Source organism: Gobio gobio (genome assembly GCF_949357685.1).
Source record: "Gobio gobio genome assembly, chromosome: 22".
Lineage (NCBI taxonomy): Eukaryota > Metazoa > Chordata > Actinopteri > Cypriniformes > Gobionidae > Gobio > Gobio gobio.
In genome coordinates, this window is record NC_137118.1 from 46,993,782 (window position 1) to 47,018,717 (window position 24,936).

Genomic DNA, 24,936 nt, shown 5'->3' on the forward strand with positions numbered 1-24,936 from the left:
GAAAATGAAGCCTCGTGAAGCACTGAGGCTTTCCCCTGACTGTTCCGGGAAAAGATTCGAAGCTTCGAGAACAGCGCCGTCTGGTGCTTATTTAAAATAAAGCAGCCAGAAGCCCAAGCTCTGTCAGATGAAGCAACCACACAATGCTGTGTACAAATAAAAGCCTACACTTTTGTGTTTAATTTGTCCATTAAATAAATTAATTTACTCATTAAAGTGTGACAATAAAATATAATTGAGCTTATATGATTCAATAAGATCTAATATAGGCTCTCTCTCTCCACACACACACACACACACACACACACACACACACACACACACACACACACACACACACACACACACACACACACACACACACACACACACGTTGGGTTTTCATGTTTTATGGGGACTTTCCATAGGCGTAATGGTTTTTATACCGTACAAACCGTATTTTCTATCCCTCTACACTGCCCCTTAAACCTACCCATCACACACACACACACACACACACACACACACACACACACACACACACACACACACACACACACACACACACACACACACACACACACACACACACACACACACACACACACACACACACACACACACTTCTGCCCCTGCCCCTAAACCTACCCATCACAGGAGACATTCTGCATTTTTACATTTTCAAAAAACATCACTTAGTCTGATTTATAAGATGTTTTCCTCATGGGGACCAAAAAAAATGTCCCCACAAGGATGAGGATTTCGGATATTGCCATCTTTGTGGGGACATTTTGTCCCCATAACGTAGGGTTTACCAGGCCACACTCACACACACACACAGTGAATAAGGAAATTGTGTGATATGATCATTAAATGTGCTTATGACACTTGGCAGTGATAGTGCTTGTGTAACTGTAGGAATGATAGAAAGCTGATAAAGTCTAATTATTTTTATTAAGAAATAAAAGCTGTAAATAAAAAGAGTCTATTTCTCCTCTTACATAGTAGAAAAGCATACATACATTGGAAGCTATAAACTCAAAATATTCCCAGATAGGGGAAGTCTTTCTTTTTGGCCTGTTGCCATTTCTCTAAATACAAACCCTTGACCAAACACCAACACCCTATCCCCTAATCCCACCCTAACCCCAAATACCAACACCAAATTACCTAAAAAAAAAAACAAAAGTGCAAAGATTTTACCGAAATAAAAAGACACAACAAAAAATATAGCACTCTCCTCAAACCCACCAACCAGACTGATTGATCCAACAAGGACTCGTAAGTCGAACCTTCTGACACACAAAGCGAAACGCGCACATGATTGGACAGAAAGTGAGGCTTCATTTGTCATCGATCACGTGACTCTGGGAAACCAATACACACCGCGATACGAAATTGTCTTGCATGCGCTTCAGTGTCATACGTAACATCACTAAATTCTGGATATTTGAACAAATTATGAATAATCATTCATAAGTATACAGTGTCATAACTACATCTCTGACGTTTATAACAAACCAAACAGTTTGAAAATCGGTAGAAAATTTAGCAAGTTATGGTTATTTAAAAAGTACATTTAAAACATAATGTTACGAGTGAGCGAGCTGACTGTGACAAGATGGCCGCCAGCACGGATGAGACATCTAGTTATGGTGTGTGCGCGCGCCTCAATATAAACTGCGCTTTAATATAGAACGGTGATTCAACTGACCTGGAACTACCTGTGCATTAAAACTATTTAATTGCACACCTTCCAGCCAATCAGAATCGAATATTCAGACAGACCTACTTTTTTTAAAACTTTGCTTACATTTGACTCGTGCTGTGTGACTGTGATGAAGCTGCCGCCTTATGACAATAGATTTACACTTGGAATCAAGTATTCTGTCTTCAATGACAGTAGCTCATTGGAAAAGGATGGACAATGCCCTTGTTTGCACTAATAAATGCTGCTGCCTGCCAGCTGCTATCACCAATATACACACACGTATATTAAAAATATATAAAGACTATTTATAAAATCAGAATTTAATGTTTATGATGATATTTGAAATATAAATTAGATTACACACACACACATACATATATATTATAGATTATATAAATGTATATACAGTATATACATGCAAATATTTCTTAAATATATACATGAATGTGTGTGTATTTATATATAAATAATAATTAACAGAGTACACACACATATATTATGTAAACACAAACTTTTATTTTGGATGCGATTAATCGCTATTAATCTTTTGACAGCCCTAATATATATATCATCTATATAACTGATAAACCTAGAAAAAACTAGAAAATTATATTCATTCAGTTGAATAAGTTGGAGATGATTCATATAAAAGAACCAGTTAAAAATCATTAAATTGATTTCCATATGTTACTGTATATAAATGATCATGTTTTCTAGTTTTATTAGTTGTGTGTGTATATATTAGGGATGCAACAATACAGTTAGTCCACGGTTCAATACACACCTCGGTTTTTAACCACGGTTTTCGGTTCGGTTCTGATGGCTTGTCACATCAGTTTTTTGTTATTCTATTCTTAAGCCACAGGAACAGCAAGAGGTTAAGGAGAAAAAAGACTATTTTTTAATTGCAATAGTCTTTCTGTATTTTACTTAAAAGAATTGAAAAACCTTACTTAAACTTAAAACTTTACTTAAAAAAAACCCTTGTACACATTCCTAGAGTATAGTATAATATAAAATAAATATATATAAAGATTTACACTGGCAGCTCAGAGCTGTACAGCAGCATTTAAGTATGAAATTGAATGAATAAATCGTCCCCTTGGAATTATAAGGTTCTATCTGCGTTCTGAGCAGTTTTGAGATATTGAGCTTCAAAGTTTTTGCATTACATATAGGAAAATGTATATGGGGAACAAGTTTCTTTCAAACATGAAAATAACAGGGACCCTAAATGTATTCTAAATATACAATATCAAAATCCTCTCAAAATTGTAAATGGGGATTTTTGGAATGGGTCAAATGCAGATAGAACCTTCTAATTCTAAAAAAACACTTTTCGCTTAGAATTATAAGGTTCTATCTGCCAAACCATTATTTGAACATTAAATATAAAAAATAATGTTGTAACAATGTCTCAACATGTGTTGGAATGTAAAATTTTATCCTTTCTTATGACATTTATTTCATATTTTTAGCACTTCCATGTATTTAGGACATTTCAAATTAAGCTAGGCAGGTCTAAATATTTTGTCCAGTGCAGATGTAAATTTTTGGTACCAATTTGGTGGGTAATTAAACACATTACTGCAGAAATTGTTCATCTTTCTTTTGTTTAGACAGAAAGCAGCTACTGTAATACATCTGAGCAGGATTTTATTCCACCTAAAGTGTGCCAGGTAAAATGGCTTTCTCTCTAGACATCAGTATGGCTGAAATAACATGCTAACGTTTATTGTTGTAATTAAGACCCCATCAATTAAACTTTTTACTATTTGACCTTTAAGGCTTAATATTGTAAAAATTAAGACATTTTAAGACTTTAAAAACTGCAAGAAAACAGACATGCTTCAGCAAATTAATTCATAAAGTTTAATAATCATTGAAAAATGATTCACTGACTATATGTGATGCCTGGAATTCGGGCTGCTGTCCTTGACAAGATCGTCAATAAAATTGTCGATCTTGAGGTTTCTTAAAAACTTTGCATTGTGTGCCATAATCCTCACAGATATTGTGTGTCTGCGATCTTTCCTGTCAAGGAAAAAGCCGGCGACACAACCTATAAAGTTGATCCTGATTGGTCCTCTTCTGTGCATTCGAAGTGCTGATTGGCTCACGCAGATAGAACCTTATAGAGCCAAGTCAGAGTTCGACTTTGTAGATAGAACCTTTTTGTTTTTCAATAAAAAGTCCCAAAATGTACACAACTTTAAAAAAAAACATCACATAATGTAAATAAGTTGTCACAGAATAAGAATATGTGAATAACTCAATTTTGACAAAAACGTCAGTTAGAACCTTATAATTCCAAGGGGACGAAATGTAAAAATAAAACACTACATAGACTTCACTATAAAATATACACTGATTCTTATTAAAGCTGCTGTATTAAAGTTCTTCAGTCAAGAGCGGTGTGATTTTCTCTGTCTTTTGTTGTTGTATTAACATTAAATGGATAGTTCACTCAAAAATGAGAAATGAATACAGGTTTGGAACAATATTAGAGTGAGTAAATAATGACATAATTTTAGAGGTGAACTGTCCCTTTAAGGACGGCGTGTTCAATAGGCTGCGCTGCTGTCAATGTAAGACCTGCGTGCATCTAATATACACACGATTTTACTTTCACTTTAGACATAACCGACTGTGTTTGTTAACCTTGTGTGTATTTGACAGTATTAGCACGGTAAGACGACTCAGTTCAGTAATCACGTGTTTGACAGGCGTTTAGTGCGCGCGCTCGGAGAAGCGCATGTTAAAACCGCGCACACGCCGGCAAAGCTTTAAAACGCATGCAAATAATGAACTTTCTGTGAATTACTATAGTGTTCCGTGAGTATAACTCCACCACTAACATGTGATGTGAATGGATGTCGTGTTGTTCAGTATATTGGGATAGAGGCAAATGATAGAATTTGTAGAAAAAACTTAATTAAATGCAAAACCGACAGGCGCGTATTGAACTGTGAAGGCCGTACCGAACGGTTCAATATTATATTGAGAATTGTGGCATCCCTAGTATATATATATATATAATTTATAATATATACAGTAACACATGGAAATCAAATGAATCATTTTTGAACTGGTTCTTTTATATGAATCATCTCAAACTGATTCAATTGAATGATTCACACTTCCTAATGTGTGTGGTCATGGCCGGTTAATGTGAGAGCTCAACACAATGTGACCGAAAGCATGGCTTGTTGTAAAGAGAGCGGTGTGCGGCTGACCTTCAGCGCGTCCTGCGTGTCGTCCAGACAGTAGACTCTGATGTTGTACTCCAGGATGGTGCAGCTCACAGGGCCGAAGATGGCCAGCTTCAGTCTCTTGGTGGTGGAGGCGCTGACGGACTGACCCACCAAAGAGTACGTGCCCAGAGTCTCGGTCAGGATGTGACACGCCTCCTCGTCCATCTGAATGTAGCAGGGGGTAGTGAAGTTCTCCTCGCCCACAACCACCACGTCCTGCACACACACACACACACATTTACACAAATAAATACACATCTCGCATCTTCAGTCTGATGATTTCAGTTTCAAACACTATCCAAGTTAGCAGACATGTAATATATATTAATATGCATTTATTATTCAGACTGACCATCACAACCAACTCGAGATTTCACTCAACCGCCAGCATTATAGGATTTATATGCGACTTATAACTTGTGATATGTGCAAATGTGATATTAATTTTTTTTTTACAACAGTTCAATATATACAATGTTAATATTATGTTATATTTTAGAGACAATATTGTCAATGCCAACAAAAATATTACCTATAAAGCCTGTCTAAGAGCAACACCGCGTTTTTTTGTTTCTGAATGAATCCATGTTTTGAGTGAATCAATCGGGTGAATCAATGATTCAATGACTCATTCATAAAGAGAGCCATTTACTTAATTCCTGAATGAATCAGCTGTTTGAACAAATCAATCGGGTGAATCAATGATTCAATGACTCATTCATAAAGGGAGCCATTTACTTAATTCCTGAATGAATCAGCTGTTTGAACAAATCAATCGGGTGAATCAATGATTCAATGACTCATTCATAAAGGGAGCCATTTACTTAATTTCTGAATGAATCAGCTGTTTGAACGAATCAATCGGGTGAATCCATGACTCATTCATAAAGAGAGCCATTTACTTCATTCCTGAATGAATCAGCTGTTTGAACAAATCAATTGGGTGAATCAATGATTCAATGACTCATTCATAAAGGGAGCCATTTACTTAATTTCTGAATGAATCAGCTGTTTGAACGAATCAATCGGGTGAATCCATGACTCATTCATAAAGAGAGCCATTTACTTCATTCCTGAATGAATCAGCTGTTTGAACAAATCAATCGGGTGAATCAATGATTCAATGACTAATTCATAAAGGGAGCCATTTACTTAATTTCTGAATGAATCAGCTGTTTGAACGAATCAATCGGGTGAATCCATGACTCATTCATAAAGAGAGCCATTTACTTCATTCCTGAATTAATCAGCCGTTTGAATGAATCAAATGAATGAATGATTCAATGACTCATTCATAAAGGGAGCCATTTACTTAATTTCTGAATGAATCAGCTGTTTGAACGAATCAATCGGGTGAATCCATGACTCATTCATAAAGAGAGCCATTTACTTCATTCCTGAATGAATCAGCTGTTTGAACAAATCAATCGGGTGAATCAATGATTCAATGACTAATTCATAAAGGGAGCCATTTACTTAATTTCTGAATGAATCAGCTGTTTGAACGAATCAATCGGGTGAATCCATGACTCATTCATAAAGAGAGCCATTTACTTCATTCCTGAATTAATCAGCCGTTTGAATGAATCAAATGAATGAATGATTCAATGACTCATTCATAAAGGGAGCCATTTACTTAATTTCTGAATGAATCAGCTGTTTGAACGAATTAATCGGTTAAATCCATGACTCATTCATAAAGAGAATTATTTACTTCATTTCTGAATAAATCAGCCGTTTGAACGAATCAAAAAAATGAATGATTCAATGACTCATTCATAAAGAGAACCATTTACTTAATTCCTGAATGAATCAGCCGTTTGAACAAATCAAAAGAATGAATGATTCAATGACTCATTCATAAAGGGAGCCATTTACTTCATTCCTGAATGAATCAGCCGTTTGAACAAATCAAAAGAATGAATGATTCAATGACTCATTCATAAAGAGAGCCATTTACTTAATTCCTGAATGAATCAGCCGTTTGAACGAATCAAAAGAATGAATGATTCAATGACTCATTCATAAAGGGAGCCATTTACTTCATTTCTGAATGAATCAGCCGTTTGAACGAATCAAAAGAATGAATGATTCAATGACTCATTCATAAAGAGAGCCATTTACTTAATTCCTGAATGAATCAGCCGTTTGAACGAATCAAATGAATGAATGATTCAAGGGCCCTATTTTAAGGATCTGAGCTCATGGTGCAGGTGCTCTTAGGGCGTGTCCGAATCAAAATAAAAATTCAGTTTATTTATATTTATTCACTCGTGTGTTGTTTCAAACCTGTATGACTTTATTTAGCAGAAAATGTTCTTTTGGTCTGTAAATATATCTAATTCAGATGCAGCTTCTGAAGAACATCATGGCCGCTAAAGCCTAAAAGATTATATGCAATAAATTCAATATATATTTTATGTCTATTTGATGTTTTTCTCATTTAACACAATAATGACTTTAAATGATCTTTTAGGGGTAATTTCTCAGCACAATTAATTTGTGATTAATAAGATTAGCCACATCTTGTAATTAATTAGATTAAAACTCGCTTGACAGCCCTATATAATGAACACATTTTCAGTAAAAGCTATTTGAATAATTATGTTATATAATTTTAATTATGTAATATGATTGTTCTTAATTTTATTATTGAATGGATTTATGGAATCTTGTGTGAATATTAATGTAAATGTGAATGTATCTTTGTGAAATAATGAAGGCATGGTTTTGTTAATAGTTTGTAATTTGTTTTGAATTGATATTTAATGATTTGTTATTTCTGATGCTTCAGATACTGAATAACTCTTATTAGCCACCAACAGTGTTTATGAATAGCAGATCATTCTGCTCCGTATGAATGAACACATGCGTTAGTCTGAGTGTGTGTGTGTGTGTGTGTGTGTGTGAGTGTGTGTGTGTGTACAGTGGGGACTCGTGTGTCACTGTGGGGTCTTAAATTGAGGTCCCCATGGGTACAAACGCTTATAAATCATACAGAATGAGTTCTTTTGAAAATATAGCAATGCAGAGAGTTTTGTGTGATTTTGGTAGGTTTAGGGGTAGGGTTAGTGTGTGTGTGTGTGTGTGTGTGTGTGTGTGAGATGGGTAGGTTTAGGGGTAGGGTAAGTGTGTGTGTGTGAGATGGGTAGGTTTAGGGGTAGGGTTAGTGTGTGTGTGTGAGATGGGTAGGTTTAGGGGTAGGGTAAGTGTGTGTGTGTGAGATGGGTAGGTTTAGGGGTAGGGTTAGTGTGTGTGTGTGAGATGGGTAGGTTTAGGGGTAGGGTTAGTGTGTGTGTGTGAGATGGGTAGGTTTAGGGGTAGGGTTAGTGTGTGTGTGTGAGATGGGTAGGTTTAGGGGTAGGGTTAGTGTGTGTGTGTGTGTGAGATGGGTAGGTTTAGGGGTAGGGTTAGTGTGTGTGTGTGTGTGTGTGTGAGATGGGTAGGTTTAGGGGTAGGGTTAGTGTGTGTGTGTGTGTGTGTGTGTGTGTGAGATGGGTAGGTTTAGGGTTAGTGTGTGTGTGTGTGAGATGGGTAGGTTTAGGGGTAGGGTTAGTGTGCGTGTGTGAGATGGGTAGGTTTAGGGGTAGGGTTAGTGTGTGTGTGTGTGTGTGTGTGTGTGTGAGATGGGTAGGTTTAGGGGTAGGGTTAGTGTGTGTGTGTGTGTGTGTGAGATGGGTAGGTTTAGGGGTAGGGTTAGTGTGTGTGAGTGTATGTGTGTCTGTATCTGTATGTGTGTGAGTGAGTGAGTGTGTGTGTGTGTGTGTGTGTGTGTGTGTATGTGTGTCTGTATAAGTGTGTCTGTGTGAGTGACTGTGTGAGTGTATGCGTGTTGTGTGGAAGTGTCTGTTGTTGTGTGTCTGTATGTGTGCGTGTGTCTGTGTGTGTGAGTGTGTGTGCACGCGTGAGTGTGTGGAAGTGTGTGTTGTTGTGTGTGTGTCTGTATGTGTGCGTGTGTCTGTGTGGATGAGTGTGTGTGTATGTGTGTCTGTATCTGTGTCTGTGTGAGTGACTGTGTGTGTGTGTCTGTATCTGTGTCTGTGTGAGTGACTGTGTGTGTGTGTGTGTGTGTGTGTCTGTATCTGTGTGAGTGACTGTGTGTGAGTGTATGCGTGTTGTGTGGAAGTGTGTGTTGTTGTGTGTGTGTGTCTGTATGTGTGTGTGTGTCTGTATGTGTGCGTGTCTGTGTGGATGAGTGTGTGTGTGTGTGTGTCTGTATGTGTGTGTGTGTCTGTATGTGTGCGTGTGTCTGTGTGGATGAGTGAGTGTGTGTGTGTGTGTGTGTGTGTGTGTGTGTGTGTGTGTGTGTCTGTATGTGTGTGTCTGTATGTGTGCGAGTGTCTGTGTGTATGAGTGAGTGTGTGTGTGTGTACGAGCTCAACACTGATGGTCTCTGAGGCAGACCTGCTATGGGTGACCTCTGACCTCCCGCTCGTGCTGGTGTGTGTGTGTCTCTCATTAGGGGCGTCTGCGGCGGTGGTTCTGCAGCTGGGATGCGTCTCCATCTATTAGCTCTAATCCTGTCGCTCGCTCTGTCATTAATTTCATCCCATTATGGACGAGAGAAAAGGAATTAAAATACTTTATCGTCGGCTTGGCCGTTAAACAGCGGCATTATGACTAGCCATTAGCCTCTTTAACGGATCCTGTGGGAGCGCGGGATTCGAGAGCGTTAGTGAGATAATTAGCAAACAGGATGGAAAACTGGGCTAATGCCTTCCAGAATGATTTATTTACTCGAGCTCTCAGTCGATCCATCAGAGCTAGGGCACAAACTCACGGAAGTTTCTCCTCGTTACGCTTCCACAAGTGCTCTTGGAAAACAGACACTGGGAAAACGCAGAGGACAGGAACGAAGCACATTTACTTGAGTACTGTACTTAAGTACACTTTTTGAGTATCTGTACTTTACTGAAGTATTATTTTTTTAGGGAAGCTTTTACTTTAACTTCACTACATTTGAAAGACAAATATCGTACTTTTTACTCCACTACATTTCTATCAAGGTCCTCGAAGTCAAAAGTCGTTTCTGTAGCAGCTTTGCAAGTCAGTGGATGATTTTTTTTCTTCTTTAAAAGTTTTTTTTTTTTTTTGCAGAATGTAAATGTCTGTGAGAAAGAGAAGCGCAGACGTATGGATGAATCTGAAAAGCCTGATGAAAGAGCTCAGTTCAGTCTGGTTTTTGTGTCTCTCAGATGCCAGAGCACGAGCACTGAATAGAGCTTTCTTTTGTGTTTTTTTCACACTTAAACAGACCAATACACACAAAATGTCAATTTTCATTTTGGAAAGTATTCACGTAAACAAAGTTGATGATGTCTTAAGTGAACGTAAACAGTTGGGGGAATATCGGATGTGTATCAGTGTGTAGGATTTGTGCATTCTGTCTTAAAGTGACAGCAGCTTTGTAAAAAGCTTTGTAATTTTTAAGTATTTAAATTAGTTCAAGGTGGTCGTATGGAGCATCACTGACTGGCTTAAACCACCATGGCATAGCGTGCATTTATACAACAATGATAAAATAATGCATTGACATAAAAAAGGAAATTTACTTTTGATACTTAAGTACTTTTAAAAGCAAATACTTCAGTACTTTTGCTTAAGTAAAAATAGTTTTTAACAACTTTCACTTGTAACAGAGTAATATTTGACCAGTAGCACTTTTACTTTCACTCGAGTAATGGAGTTGTGCACTTTGTCCACCTCTGGGAAAACGCTAAAAGAACATTTTATGAACGCTCTCAGCAAACACATCAAATCAAAGAGTCGGAAACATAACCTTTACAGAGCATCTGTGGCAGTGACTGGATGGATATGTATTTTGATCATTGGTGGGACGGCGAGCGGGAAAGCAATATTTCCCAACCACAGCCATCATCAGAAGGGGAAAGCTCATCTACGCTGGCCATCTCCACACACACACACACACACACACGGATATTATGAGCGCGCTGTCAGACGTCAGATGTAATCGATAGTTATTTCTTTGTCCAGATGCATGTGTGGCGTTATTGCCTGCTCCTCCAGTATCCATCACAGTCACATCTGTGCCATTCGCTCCTCCATAACGGGACATTCATCACACACTGACTGACAGAACACACACACACACACACACACACACACACACACACACACACACACACACACACACACACACACACACACACACACACACACACACACACACACACACACACACACACACACACACACACACACACACACACACACACACACACACACACACACACGTCTTCCTGGAGAAATTCAGCCGTGAATGAAATCCTGCCGTCGTTTATTTTCAGTCATTGAGCAAGCCAACGAAATGCAGTTAACATCCAACCAGGATCCAAAATTAAAGTAATAATATTAAGTAGTGCTAAAAATGCTGAATATGACCATGAATATGCATACCTATAACCATACATACACATATTTATATTTAAAAAAAGGACAAAAAACACCAGAAATGTATCATAAAATATTATTATATTATTTCAGTTCGTTGCCAAGACAACATTTATCATTTAATTTATTAGTTATTTAAGTTTTCCATCTAATATTTGTATTTTATTTCAGCTTGATTTCAATGATTAAGTTTTAGTTAACAATAATAAAACTGAATAATATAATATATTTATTATATCATATTATATATATATATATATATATATATATATATATATATATATATATATATATATATATATATATATATATATATATATATATATATATATATATATATATATATATATATATATATATATATATCTCAAGTGATTTATGGTTTTATGAGAAACAACTTGAAATTTAAGTCATTATGCACTAAAATAATATTATTTTATTTCAGTTAGTTGCCATGACAACATTTCTCATTGTCATTCTTTTTTTTTTTAAGTAAGTTTTTCCATCTAAAATTTGCATTTTATTTTATTTCAGCTTGATTTCAATGGTTTAGTTTTAATTAACAATAATAAAACTGAACAATATAATTAATATAATATAGTTTAATAAAATATCATCAAGTGATCATCAAGTTTATGGTTTTATGAGAGAAACAACTTGAAATTTAAATCATTATGCACTAAAATAATATAATTTTATTTTAGTTAGTTGCCATGACAACATTTCTCATTTTTATTTTAAAAATATTTTAAGTTTTTGTAAAGCTGAAATTCTTCAACTAACATTTATATTTGATTTTGTTCATTTCAACTTGATTTCAATTACCAAATATTTTTTTTTCAATTAACTGCTTTAGTTTTAGCAACATTACACTCTAAAAAATGCTGGTTGAAAATGGACTAACTCAGTGGTTGGGTTAAATGTTTGCTTAAAACAACTCAATTGCTGGGTTAGTCCATTTTCAACCCAACTTGGGTTATTTTTAACCCAGCATTTTTTAGAGTGTAAAAAAACTATTATATTAATATATAATATACAATATGTAATGTATATATCAGTGGCCAAATGGTCTCATTTATTACACTGTTTATTTAAGTTTAAGCTATGTTTTAATATTTTATTATATTATTTTGATGATTTTATTATTATTATTATTATTAGTAGTAGTAATGTTCAAATATTCCTAGCTTTGGCGATATTGTATTATTATTTACATTCATGTGAAATAAAGCAATTTAGAATTTTTATATATGTATATATATATATGTGTGTGTGTGTGTGTGTGTGTGTGTGTGTGTGTGTGTGTGTGTGTGCACTCTAAAAAATGTTGGGTTGAAAATGGACTAACCCAGCAATTGGGTTGTTTTAACCCAGCGGTTGGGTTTAATGTTTGCTTAAAACAACCCAATTGCTGGGTCAGTCCATTTTCAACCCAACTTGGGTTATTTTTAACCCAACATTTTTTAGAGTGTATGCATTGTATTATATTAATATAATAAATGTATCATGAAGTCACATGATTTAAGGTTTTATGAGAGAAGCAAACTGAAATTTAAGTCATTATGCATGAGAAAGTATTGCATAAATTGCATATTTGAATATGCATGAGTGTGCATGAGTCATATGGATTAACGTTATGATACTTTTATGTATTTTCTGGAGTTGACAGCATCCACCCACACTCATTTTTACATTTTGGGTCAACTATTGCGTTCATCACTTCATTCGGGTCAGAGCGGCTTCCCAGCGTGTGCCTCGACAGGAAGTTGAAAACAGGATTCTTCTTTTCAAATCGAATTTGCATTCAATTTAGAGCCGAATTGCAAACGCTTTCGAGTCAAACAAGCATCTCTTTCTCCCTCCGTCAGATTATGCATGCATGCAGGGAACAAGCGTGTGAATAATGAAAAGTGTGTGACGGGCGTCTCTCAGCAACAGGAAGTGCTCATTATATCAGCCGAGAGAATGAGGGAAGAGCCCAGGATCAAATCCAGCACATTTGACAAGAGTTGATCTCCTCTGAAGACAACAGGACGCCGCTTTCTGCTGCCACCAGCCGCTTCTCTGTGTGAATGGCTGAAGGCCAGCCAAGAGTACGTTATGTTTGATAAGATGAGACAAGGTCACAGACTGTTGCTAAGCAGCTCAAACGCACTGAGAGTCTCTGGGGAGACCAATGAAGAGTCACACTGATGGAGGAGCGAGAGAGAGAGAGAGAGAGAGAGAGAGAGAGAGAGAGAGAGAGAGAGAGAGAGAGAGAGAGAGAGAGAGAGAGAGAGAGAGAGAGAGAGAGAGTCACACTGATGGAGGGGCGAGAGAGAGAGAGAGAGAGAGAGAGAGAGAGAGAGAGTCACACTGATGGAGGAGCGAGCTCTGACAGCTGCTCCAAGCCATCAGAAGAGGAGAAGAGGAGCGAGAGAGAGAGAGAGAGAGAGAGAGAGAGAGAGAGAGAGAGAGAGAGAGAGAGAGAGAGAGAGAGAGAGAGAGAGAGAGAGTCACACTGATGGAGGAGCGAGAGAGAGAGAGAGAGAGAGAGAGAGAGAGAGAGAGAGTCACACTGATGGAGGGGCGAGAGAGAGAGAGAGAGAGAGAGAGAGAGAGAGAGAGTCACACTGATGGAGGAGCGAGCTCTGACAGCTGCTCCAAGCCATCAGAAGAGGAGAAGAGGAGCGAGAGAGAGAGAGAGAGAGAGAGAGAGAGAGAGAGAGAGAGAGAGAGAGAGAGACGCTGAGTCTAGCCGCATTTCCATTACCCTTCAAATTGCGCAAATTGAAATTGCGAATTGAAAATACGCCCAATGGAAACGCGTCAATTTCGCAAAAACTCCCATATATCGCAAAAAAGTTTTTACGCTCGCATGAGGTGGTTTTTCAGGCAATTCGAAAAAGGAAATTTTCTCAAAACTGCAATGGAAACAGTTTTTTCGCATTTACAGGTCAGCTACGGTCACGCATTGCTCTCACACAGGGCCTACATATCATTTTTTTTCCACTCAAGTATGTACGAGATCTTATGTCGTTAAAACGACATATATTTTCTCCTAATAAGGAAAGTGGCGTAACTTTATAATGACGGACCCTGGTGCAACCACAAATATCATAACTATCTATAGGCCTACTGTAATTATGACATATATTCAAGAAATGTATTAAAACAGAAAGACGCTATAGTTTCAGCCTTGCTCAAAGACTAGGTCAATCCATTCCCGACGATCTTGGTTTGCTTCTTATTTATTAAATATAGCCTACAGCCAAATAGTTGATTAAACATTGATCAAAATTAAAATACAATTTATACAAAACAAAATTAATTTTAAAGAAAGACTTTCTAGAAAACACAATTCAATTGTGCTCAAAATCCATGTCTCCAGACATATGCACATCTGATTATGTGCTTTACTCAAGCTGCTCACTTTTCATAATCAACATATGAATTAAAAGATTATAATATTTAGACATAGCCTAACTATATGAAACTAAATAGGCTACGTTTTCTTTAACCCTCTTTCCGACGAAGTCGTTGTCGCCTTTTGATGAATTTTTTCCTTAGGCTATTCCAGCGGAAACTTAAAATACTCATTTTAAGTCATTTTTAGCCATACAGATAAGTGCAAGACATAATTATAAACTATAAACTGTCTACTTTTATTTGTGTACACTCAATAACAGCAAAGGACTCAGGGAACGGATTATTTTGCACTCCACTCCAAACGCTGTCTTTATTTCAAAAATATATTTTGTTTATTAAACGCAAAGTTTTTCATTTCAAAAGCATTTCTAAATTCAGTTTATATTTCCAAAAAACGAAATTCCGAGCCAAAATAACGAAGTGGTAAAAAAAACGTTGAGTTACCACCATAAAATTCAAACTTTTCGCTCGTCTCTGTATGTGGGATTGCGTCACAATAACCTGCGTTTGTAAAAGTCGATCATTCTTTACAGATGATGGTATGTTTGGACAGAAGACGAGTTCTTTATTAAACTCATAAAAAAACAATAGAATATAAAATGCAACAATTTATCATAACACCTCATATGTGCCGCTCAAGTATAAGGTGCTTTCCTTGCCATCAGTGCTAACACGCCCGTCTCTTTCCATTAATAATAATGGCGTGCGGTGGCTGGGATAGACATAAACCTAACAACATACGTAGCATGATTTTTGGAATGATTTATCACGAGAGGAAAAAAAAATGTTTTAGTCGCATAACATCAGTTAATGGAAACGCTGTCATTTCGCAATATTTTTTTGTTATTTTTTTATGTCGACTTTTAGAAAATATCGCACAAGTTTTGCGCAAATCTGTAATGGAAACGTGGCTATTGGCTCAGAGTTTCTCAATGTCACACTGATCAGAAATATAAACAGCAGTGCATGTTCTCACGCTGCCCACGACTGATACACAACATAAAACTAAATTTCATTATAAATAATACAATGCAATATTTGTTAACACTGTCAGTATTAGCTCGTAATCTCAAAATGGGTAAATATCTGCCAAATTATGCGAATAACTAGTCTTTCCAGTGATATTACTCAGATATTATTATAGTATTTATTATTATTTTACATTAGCATTTATTTTTTCAGTTTTAGTACGGTTTGTGTTTTTGTCATTTTCATATTTTATTAAGCTCTAATTTATATTCATTTCAGTTTTAGTCATTTTCGTAATTATATATAGTAATAATTATAAAAATACATAAGTCATTCAACGGTATTTTAATATAATATATAAATTATATTATAAACCGTGTGTACATTGATCTATCCAGTGTTATTTGCTTAGATACTATTTTAGTATTTATTAATATTTTAAATTTGCATTGATTTTTTATATTTTCAGTTTTAGTAATGTTTGTGCTTTTGTAATTTTTTAGTTTTTAAAATATTTAGCTTTAATATATTCATCAGTACACGGACGTATCGCCTGTGATAATTAATGCGATATGGCTCAGCTTGTCAGTGAACTACGGCTCTGTGTAGTAAATGCCGCTCTATCTGAAAGCAGGTGATGGCGATTTACTACTAATCAAGGAACCGGCTTTACTGACGACATGCGCATAACAATGTCATGCGATATATCGCCCAGCCCTATGGCTAGGCCACGCCAGAACCTTGATCTGCTTCTTACAGAGCCACTCCTTGGTTCTCCTGGCTGTGCTTCGGGTCATTGTCATGTTGGAAGACCCAGCCTCGACCCATCTTCAGTGCTCTAACTGAGGGAAGGAGGTTGTTCCCCAAAATCTCATCCTCTCCTAAATACAGTGCAGTCGCCCTGTCCCATGTGTAGAAAAACACCCCCACAGCATGATGCTGCCACCCCCATGCTTCACAGTAGGGATGGTGTTCTTGGGATGGTACTCATCATTCTTCTTCCTCCAAACACGTTTAGTGGAATTATGACCAAAAAGTTCAATTTTGGTCTCATCTGACCACATGACTTTCTCCCATGACTCCTCTGGATCATCCAAATGGTCATTGGCAAACTTAAGACGGGCCTGGACATGTGCTGGTTTAAGCAGGGGAACCTTCCGTGCCATGCATGATTTCAAACCATGACGTCTTAGTGTATTACCAACAGTAACCTTGGAAACGGTGGTCCAGCTCTTTTCAGGTCTTTGACCAGCTCCTCCTGTGTAGTTCTGGGCTGATTTCTCACCTTTCTTAGGATCATTGAGACCCCGAGGTGAGATCTTGCATGGAGCCCCAGTCCGAGGGAGATTGACAGTCATGTTTAGCTTCTTCCATTTTCTAATGATTGCTCCAACAGTGGACCTTTTTTCACCAAGCTGCTTGGCAATTTCCCTGTAGCCCTTTCCAGCCTTGTGGAGGTGTCCAATTTTGTCTCTAGTGTCTTTGGACGGCTCTTTGGTCTTGGCCATGTTAGTAGTTGGACTCTTACCGATTGTATGGGGTGGACAGGTGTCTTTATGCAGCTAACGACCTCAAACAGGGGCATCTAATTTAGGATAATAAATGGAGTGGAGGTGGACATTTTAAAGGCAGACTAACAGGTCTTTGAGGGTCATAATTATAGCTGATAGACAGGTGTTCAAATACTTCTTTGCAGCTGTATCATGCAAATAAATAGTTAAAAAATCACACATTGTGATTTCTGGATTTTTTTTTTTAGATTATGTCTCTCACAGTGGACATGCAGCTACGATGACAATTTCAGACCCTCCATGATTTCCAAGTGGGAGAACTTGCAAAATAGCAGAGTGTTCAAATACTTATTTTCCTCACTGTATATATAGTTTTAAGTAAAAGACTAGTTTAGTTCTGAACAGTTATACATCACAGTCATGTGACTCTGGGGCAGTGTGATGATGCAGTAGTGTTACTGTAGAGAGTAATGAGGAGTGTGTGTGTGTGTGATGATGCAGTAGTGTTACTGTAGAGAGTAATGAGGAGTGTGTGTGTGTGTGATGATGCAGTAGTGTTACTGTAGAGAGTAATGAGGAGTGTGTGTGTGTGTGATGATGCAGTAGTGTTACTGTAGAGATTAATGAGGAGTGTGTGTGTGTGATGATGCAGTAGTGTTACTGTAGAGAGTAATGAGGAGTGTGTGTGTGTGTGATGATGCAGTAGTGTTACTGTAGAGAGTAATGAGGAGTGTGTGTGTGTGATGATGCAGTAGTGTTACTGTAGAGAGTAATGAGGAGTGTGTGTGTGTGTGATGATGCAGTAGTGTTACTGTAGAGATTAATGAGGAGTGTGTGTGTGTGATGATGCAGTAGTGTTACTGTAGAGAGTAATGAGGGGTGTGTGTATCGCAGCTCTTGCGTGGGCCGCTTCGCCTCCTGCATGGCTAATTAACTCTCCATCATTGTGTTTGTGTGTGATAACAATACAGGGCCGGGTGGAGGAGTTCTGTTCTCAGCTACGCCCTCGGCTCGCTTCAGATGAACACCTTCTCCTCGCCGGCCCAGTTAATGACAGGACCAGTGGGTGGGCCGCCATCGCAGCATCCAGGCCCCTCTTCATCGCCATCTTCTCATTAACTCTGGGTTTGGGTCGAGCAGAACCCTTGACAGCTGTCTGGGTTTTTGGTGTCCAGACCGCCTGACATCCAACGGGACGCGGGCCGGATCTCCGCAGGGGGCGGCACATGTACACACACACGCATGCACACGGTCAGATGCTTCAGAGCAACACGTCTGACCTCTGGCTGCTTCATCCCATGGATAACAGTGGATGAATAAACGGGTTATTTATAGAAAAAACAATGCCGTTCACTGTCCCACAATGTCAAAGTTGATTTCAAGGGTTTTTTTTAGTTAATGATTATAGAGCGCAAAAGTCCAGAAGTAAAAACTACCTTATTTTTCATCAAATGGAAATGTATTTCAGTGTTTCTCATACATAGACTGAGTTGTTGCGGTGCACCACATATTGGGTTGTTTCGTTATTCTTTTTTTTTTAATGTTATTTAAAACACGCAGCGTATTCGTTCAACTGCATATCCTTTCCCTGCTCTCCCTCCGTCTCTCTGTCACTCACGCTCGTCTCTCTCACTAACACACTAACACAATAACACACTAACACACACACACACACACACGTTGGGTTTTCATGTTTTATGGGGACTTTCCATAGGCGTAATGGTTTTTATACTGTATAAACCGTATATTCTATCCCCCTACACTGCCCCTGCCCCTAAACCTACCCCTCTCACACACACACACACACACACACACACACTGCCCCTGCCCCTAAACCTACCCCTCTCACACACACACACACACACACACACACTGCCCCTGCCCCTAAACCTACCCCTCACACACACACACACACACACACACACGGTGCGCTCCATCTGACCGTTGCCAACTCTCACGCATTTGGCGTGAGACACACACTTTCAGGCTCTGTCTCACGCTCTCACTCTGCACAAGTAAATCTCATGCAAACATTTTAACAAGGGCTGGGCAAATTAACGCATTAACGCAGGCGATTAATTTTTTCAGCTTAACGCATTAAAAATATTTAACGCAAAAAACGCAGCGTCCGTTTTTATATGCATTGTTGCAGACCGTTACATGATCACGCTCCTATTCATGTAAATGCTTCCAAGTGCGACAAGACACAAGACAAAATAGTGCTAAAAAGGCTAACTTATTTTTCCTTATATGTACAGTAGGATATATATACATACTGAATCAAGATAGAAACTACTTGCTTTCTAATCTGTGGGAAAAACTGGATTTTAACGATAATTTATAAACCTATAAAGTCAGCCCTACTGTGAGCGACAAGGTTGTTAATCCACGGTTTTTGCTTCTGTTTGCTTGCGTTATTTTATTTTTAAAATAATAGTTTTTAACAGCGGAATTCCTGGTGAAAAACTACATTACCCATGATGCTGTGCAGAAAATTCCACCAGTTGAAATGAGCAAAATGCACTAAGAACTCTTTAGCCCCGCCCACTCCCATGAAGCACTGCGAGTGATGTAATCTATTTGAATCTATATGCATTTTTTTGCACTAAACTTCCTCTGTTTATTTGATTATGTTGTTGGCAAAGCTTAATGGGAATGTGATTAAGTTCTCGTTTTTTGTATTTTTGTCCGACTTTCAAATACTTTTTTTGCTTCAAAACCAAGTTTGTAATAAAACTCTTATTTGGCATTTCAGGTCTTTATGCACTTCAACACTTTAACCTGAGAGTCTGAGCTCCAGAACTTTATGATACGCGTGTCAGATTTAGTATTTTTAGGGTTCTCACACAAGACTTTTCCAGCCATTGACGATTAGTGGACTCTCGTTCTCCATTATGGCCACCATTTGAACTGCCTTCCTTAGCTGACCTGCTATCTGTGGCTCCGCCCACTCACCTCCCACTGGCCCTGCTGTGATTGGCTCCTCAGCTGAATGAGCCAGTCCTCGCTGTCCGCCTCGGCGCAGTGGTGCATGGTGATGATGACGGGCCGGGTCAGAAGAGCTCCGGGGGGGCCGCAGCTGACCACGGGACTCAGAACCGTCTCCTGTGTGTCGTCCACCAGCGGCCTGGAGACACACACACACACACATCATGAGCATCTGTTTACCTGAGGTTCTGACTAAATGTTAATCTGTCTATTTTTATTGTTTTATTTGAGTGAATGATTCAATGACTCACTCATAAAGACTTGTTTCATTACTGGATGAATCAGTGCTTTTGAACAAATCTCTTGAATGAATGATTCAATGACTCACTCATAAACACTTGTTTCATTACTGGATGAATCAGTGTTTTTGAACGAATCTCTTGAGTGACTGATTCAATGACTCACTCGTAAAGACTTCACTTGTGTCCTTACTGGATGAATCAGTGTTTTTGAACGAATCTCTTGAGTGAATGATTCAATGACTCACTCAAACACTTGTTTCATTACTGGATGAATCTGTGTTTTAGAACGAATCTCTTGAATGAATGATTCAATGACTCACTCAAACACTTGTTTCATCACTGGATGAATCAGTGTTTTAGAACGAATCTCTTGAATGATTGATTCAATGACTCACTCATAAACACTTGTTTCATTACTGGATGAATCAGTGTTTTAGAATGAATCTCTTGAATGAATGATTCAATGACTCACTCATAAACACTTGTTTCATTACTGGATGAATCAGTGTTTTAGAATGAATCTCTTGAATGATTGATTCAATGACTCACTCATAAACACTTGTTTCATTACTGGATGAATCTGTGTTTTAGAACGAATCTCTTGAATGAATGATTCAATGACTCACTCAAACACTTGTTTCATTACTGGATGAATCAGTGTTTTAGAACGAATCTCTTGAATGATTGATTCAATGACTCACTCATAAACACTTGTTTCATTACTGGATGAATCAGTGTTTTAGAATGAATCTCTTGAATGAATGATTCAATGACTCACTCATAAACACTTGTTTCATTACTGGATGAATCAGTGTTTTAGAATGAATCTCTTGAATGAATGATTCAATGACTCACTCATAAACACTTGTTTCATTACTGGACGAATCAGTGTTTTTGAACAAATCTCTTTAATGAATGATTCAATGACTCACTCATAAACACTTGTTTCATTACTGGATGAATCAGTGTTTTTGAACAAATCTATTGAATGAATGATTCAATGACTCACTCATAAACACTTGTTTCATTACTGGAGGAATCAGTGTTTTTGAACAAATCTCTTGAGTGAATGATTCAACGACTCACTCATAAACACTTGTTTCATTACTGGATGAATCAGTGTTTTAGAACGAATCTCTTGAATGAATGATTCAATGACTCACTCAAACATTTGTTTCATTACTGGATGAATCAGTGTTTTAGAACGAATCTCTTGAATTAATGATTCAATGACTCACTCAAACACTTGTTTCATTACTGGATGAATCAGTGTTTTTGAACAAATCTATTGAATGAATGATTCAATGACTCACTCATAAACACTTGTTTCATTACTGGATGAATCAGTGTTTTAGAACAAATCTCTTGAATGAATGATTCAATGACTCACTCAAACACTTGTTTCATTACTGGATGAATCAGTGTTTTTGAACAAATCTCTTGAATGAATGATTCAATGACTCACTCATAAACACTTGTTTCATTACTGGATGAATCAGTGTTTTTGAACAAATCTCTTGAATGAATGATTCAATGACTCACTCATAAACACTTGTTTCATTACTGGATGAATCAGTGTTTTAGAATGAATCTCTTGAATTAATGATTCAATGCTCACTCATAAACACTTGTTTCATTACTGGATGAATCAGTGTTTTTGAAAAAATCTCTTAAATGAATGATTCAATGACTCAATCATAAACACTTGTGTCATTACTGGATGAATCAGTGTTTTTGAATGAATCTCTTTGAATGAATGAAGCGTTAAGTTACATTTAAAAGGTGATTTGCTCCATTTTGATCAGTCCGTAGACAACAGTGTTTATACCTGAACTATAATCTTTTATCCCAGTACTTCTGTGATAATATGAATTATGCAAGAAATAATGATTCTGTGTGGCCGAAAAGACTTAGTGAAGCTGTTACCTATAAATGACAACGGCTCTCTCTGGATCAGAACACAGATCTGAATCGCTGTGATCGCCAAAGGTTTAATACACAGAGATAAATTGTCACACTGCAAAAAAATGCTTTTCTTACTTAGTATTTTTGTCTTGTTTTCAGTCCAAATATCTAAAAAAATCTTACATTAAGAAACATTTACTAGACAAGCAAAAGTTTTGTTTTGGGGGAAAATAACTCAAAATTAAGGGAGTTTTTGCTTAAAATAAGCTAAATAATCTGCCAATGGGGTAAGAAAAATAATCTTGTTTTCTGTTTGAATTAAGATTATTTTGCTTACCCCATTGGCAGATTATTTTGCTTATTCCAAAACTCCCTTAATTCCCTTAATTTTGAGTTATTTTCCCCCAAAACAAGACAAAAACTTTTGCTTGTCTAGTAAATGCTTCTTAAAGGGTTAGTTCTCCCAAAAATGAAAATTCTGTCATTAATGACTGAACCTCATGTGGTTGGACACCCGTCAGACCTCCGTTCATCTTCAGACACAAATGAAGATATTTTAGTGTAAATCTGATGGCTCTGAAAGGCCTCCATTGGCTCAATGCACTTTACACTCTCAAGACCCTTAAAAGGTACAAAAGACAAAAAAACCCTAAATAACGACTTATATAGTGATGACGATTTCAAAACACGGCATCATGAAGCTTCGAAGCGTTATGAATCAGTGAGTCGATTCATGATTCGGATTGTGTGTCAAACCGCCAAACTGCTGAATCGACTCACTGATTCATAACGCTCTGAACCGCTGAATCGACTCACTGATTCATAACGCTCCGAACCGCTGAATCGACTCTCTGATTCATAACGCTTCGAAGCTTCATGAGGCCGTGTTTTGAAATCGTCATCACTATATAAGTCGTTATTTTGGGGTTTTTTTGCTCACAAAAACTATTCTCGCTGATTCATAAAGTTATTTTAGAACCACTGTAGTGAGATGGACTTTGTAACTTTAGTCTTTAGTGTCTTTTAAGGGTCTTGAGAGTGTAAAGTTGAGCCAATGGAGGCCTTTCAGAGCATCAGATTTACACTAAAATATCTTCATTTGTGTCTGAAGATGAACGGAGGTCTGACGGGTGTCCAACCACATGAGGCTCAGTCATTAATGACAGAATTTTCATTTTTGGGTGAACTAACCCTTTAATGTAAGATTTTTTTAGATATTTGGACTGAAAACAAGACAAAAATACTAAGTAAGAAAAGCATTTTTTGCAGTGCATTTAGGAATAATTAAAGTTGATACTTTAATAAAGCGTAACTGAGAACTCCATTATTAGGAGATTAATGAGAGAGCATCCTCTGAGCACTAATGCCCCGTGCAGTGTGTGTGGGTACAGATGGGCATCTTCACGGGCGATGATGCCCAGGATGAGGCTGTTCAGGGCAGAGCTGTGGTTAGTGTGAGCGGCTCGGCTGGAGGACGATACCTCATGCTCTCCTTCCTGTGAACCGTCACGTACATCTCATAGACTCGTCCCTGAGGGATGGCGCCCGCTGGCACCAACAAGCTCACTCCTGCAGAGACACACACACACACACACACACCATCAGTCTGCCAGCCTGTGACCTCTGCCACCCCGTGCCAAAAGCCCAGTCAGTGTCAAACTCACAGACGCTAACAGGAACATTCTCTCGGTTATGAACAAACGCTCTAATGGTGTACTCAAAACCGTCTTTAATCATCATTCATGGAATGTTTTTCTTAAAATTTTGTTCGTCAAGCATTTTTTAGATGTTACCACGTTTTCCAAGAACATTCAAAAGTAAAATTTCCACAGTAAAAACTATTTTTTTTAAAAACATTTGAAAAACTAGACGTTCCAGAGAACATTCAGAAATAATGCTTTCATAAGTTGGCTTGTGTTTTCATGGGAGGAAATATCCCTCCAGTCTCAGACTCATTGATTTCTGCCGTCCTTCACGTGAACTTCCCTTTGAGCGACTGTCAGTCAGAGAAGACCAGAGCGGCCCTCGAGAGCCGGAGGACACAACACACACCTCGGTCTGGAGCTGGAGGTCTGCTCACATCAACAACAAAATCAACTCTTAATGACACACACACACACACATGTTTGGTTTTCATGTTTTAAGGGGACTTTCCATAGGCGTAATGGTTTTTATACCGTACATACCGTATATTCTATTCCCCATACACTGCCCCTGCCCCTAAACCTAACCCATCACACACACACACACACACACACACACACACACACACACACACACACACACACACACACACACACACACACACACACACACACACACACACACACACACACAGCCCCTGCCCCTAAACCTACCCATCACACACACACACACACACACACACACACACACACACACACACACACACACACACACACACACACACACACACACACACACACACACACACACACACACACACACACACACACACACACACACACACACACACACACACACACACACACAGCCCCTGCTCCTAAACCTACCCATCACACACACACACACACACACAC

The 24,936-nt window shown here is 37.9% G+C and overlaps 1 protein-coding gene across 1 annotated transcript in view; it reads right to left on the reverse strand.

Moving 5' to 3' along the window:
* unc5cb (unc-5 netrin receptor Cb) overlaps window positions 1-24,936 on the reverse strand; it is a 337,306-nt gene that overhangs the window by 20,817 nt on the left and 291,553 nt on the right. The window contains exons 10-12 of the mRNA XM_079803827.1: window positions 23,860-23,947; window positions 20,199-20,370; window positions 4,927-5,160 (exon numbers count right to left, since the gene is read on the reverse strand). Coding sequence (XP_079659953.1) covers window positions 4,927-5,160; window positions 20,199-20,370; window positions 23,860-23,947 — 494 coding nt within the window. The remainder of the gene's footprint in view (window positions 1-4,926; window positions 5,161-20,198; window positions 20,371-23,859; window positions 23,948-24,936) is intronic.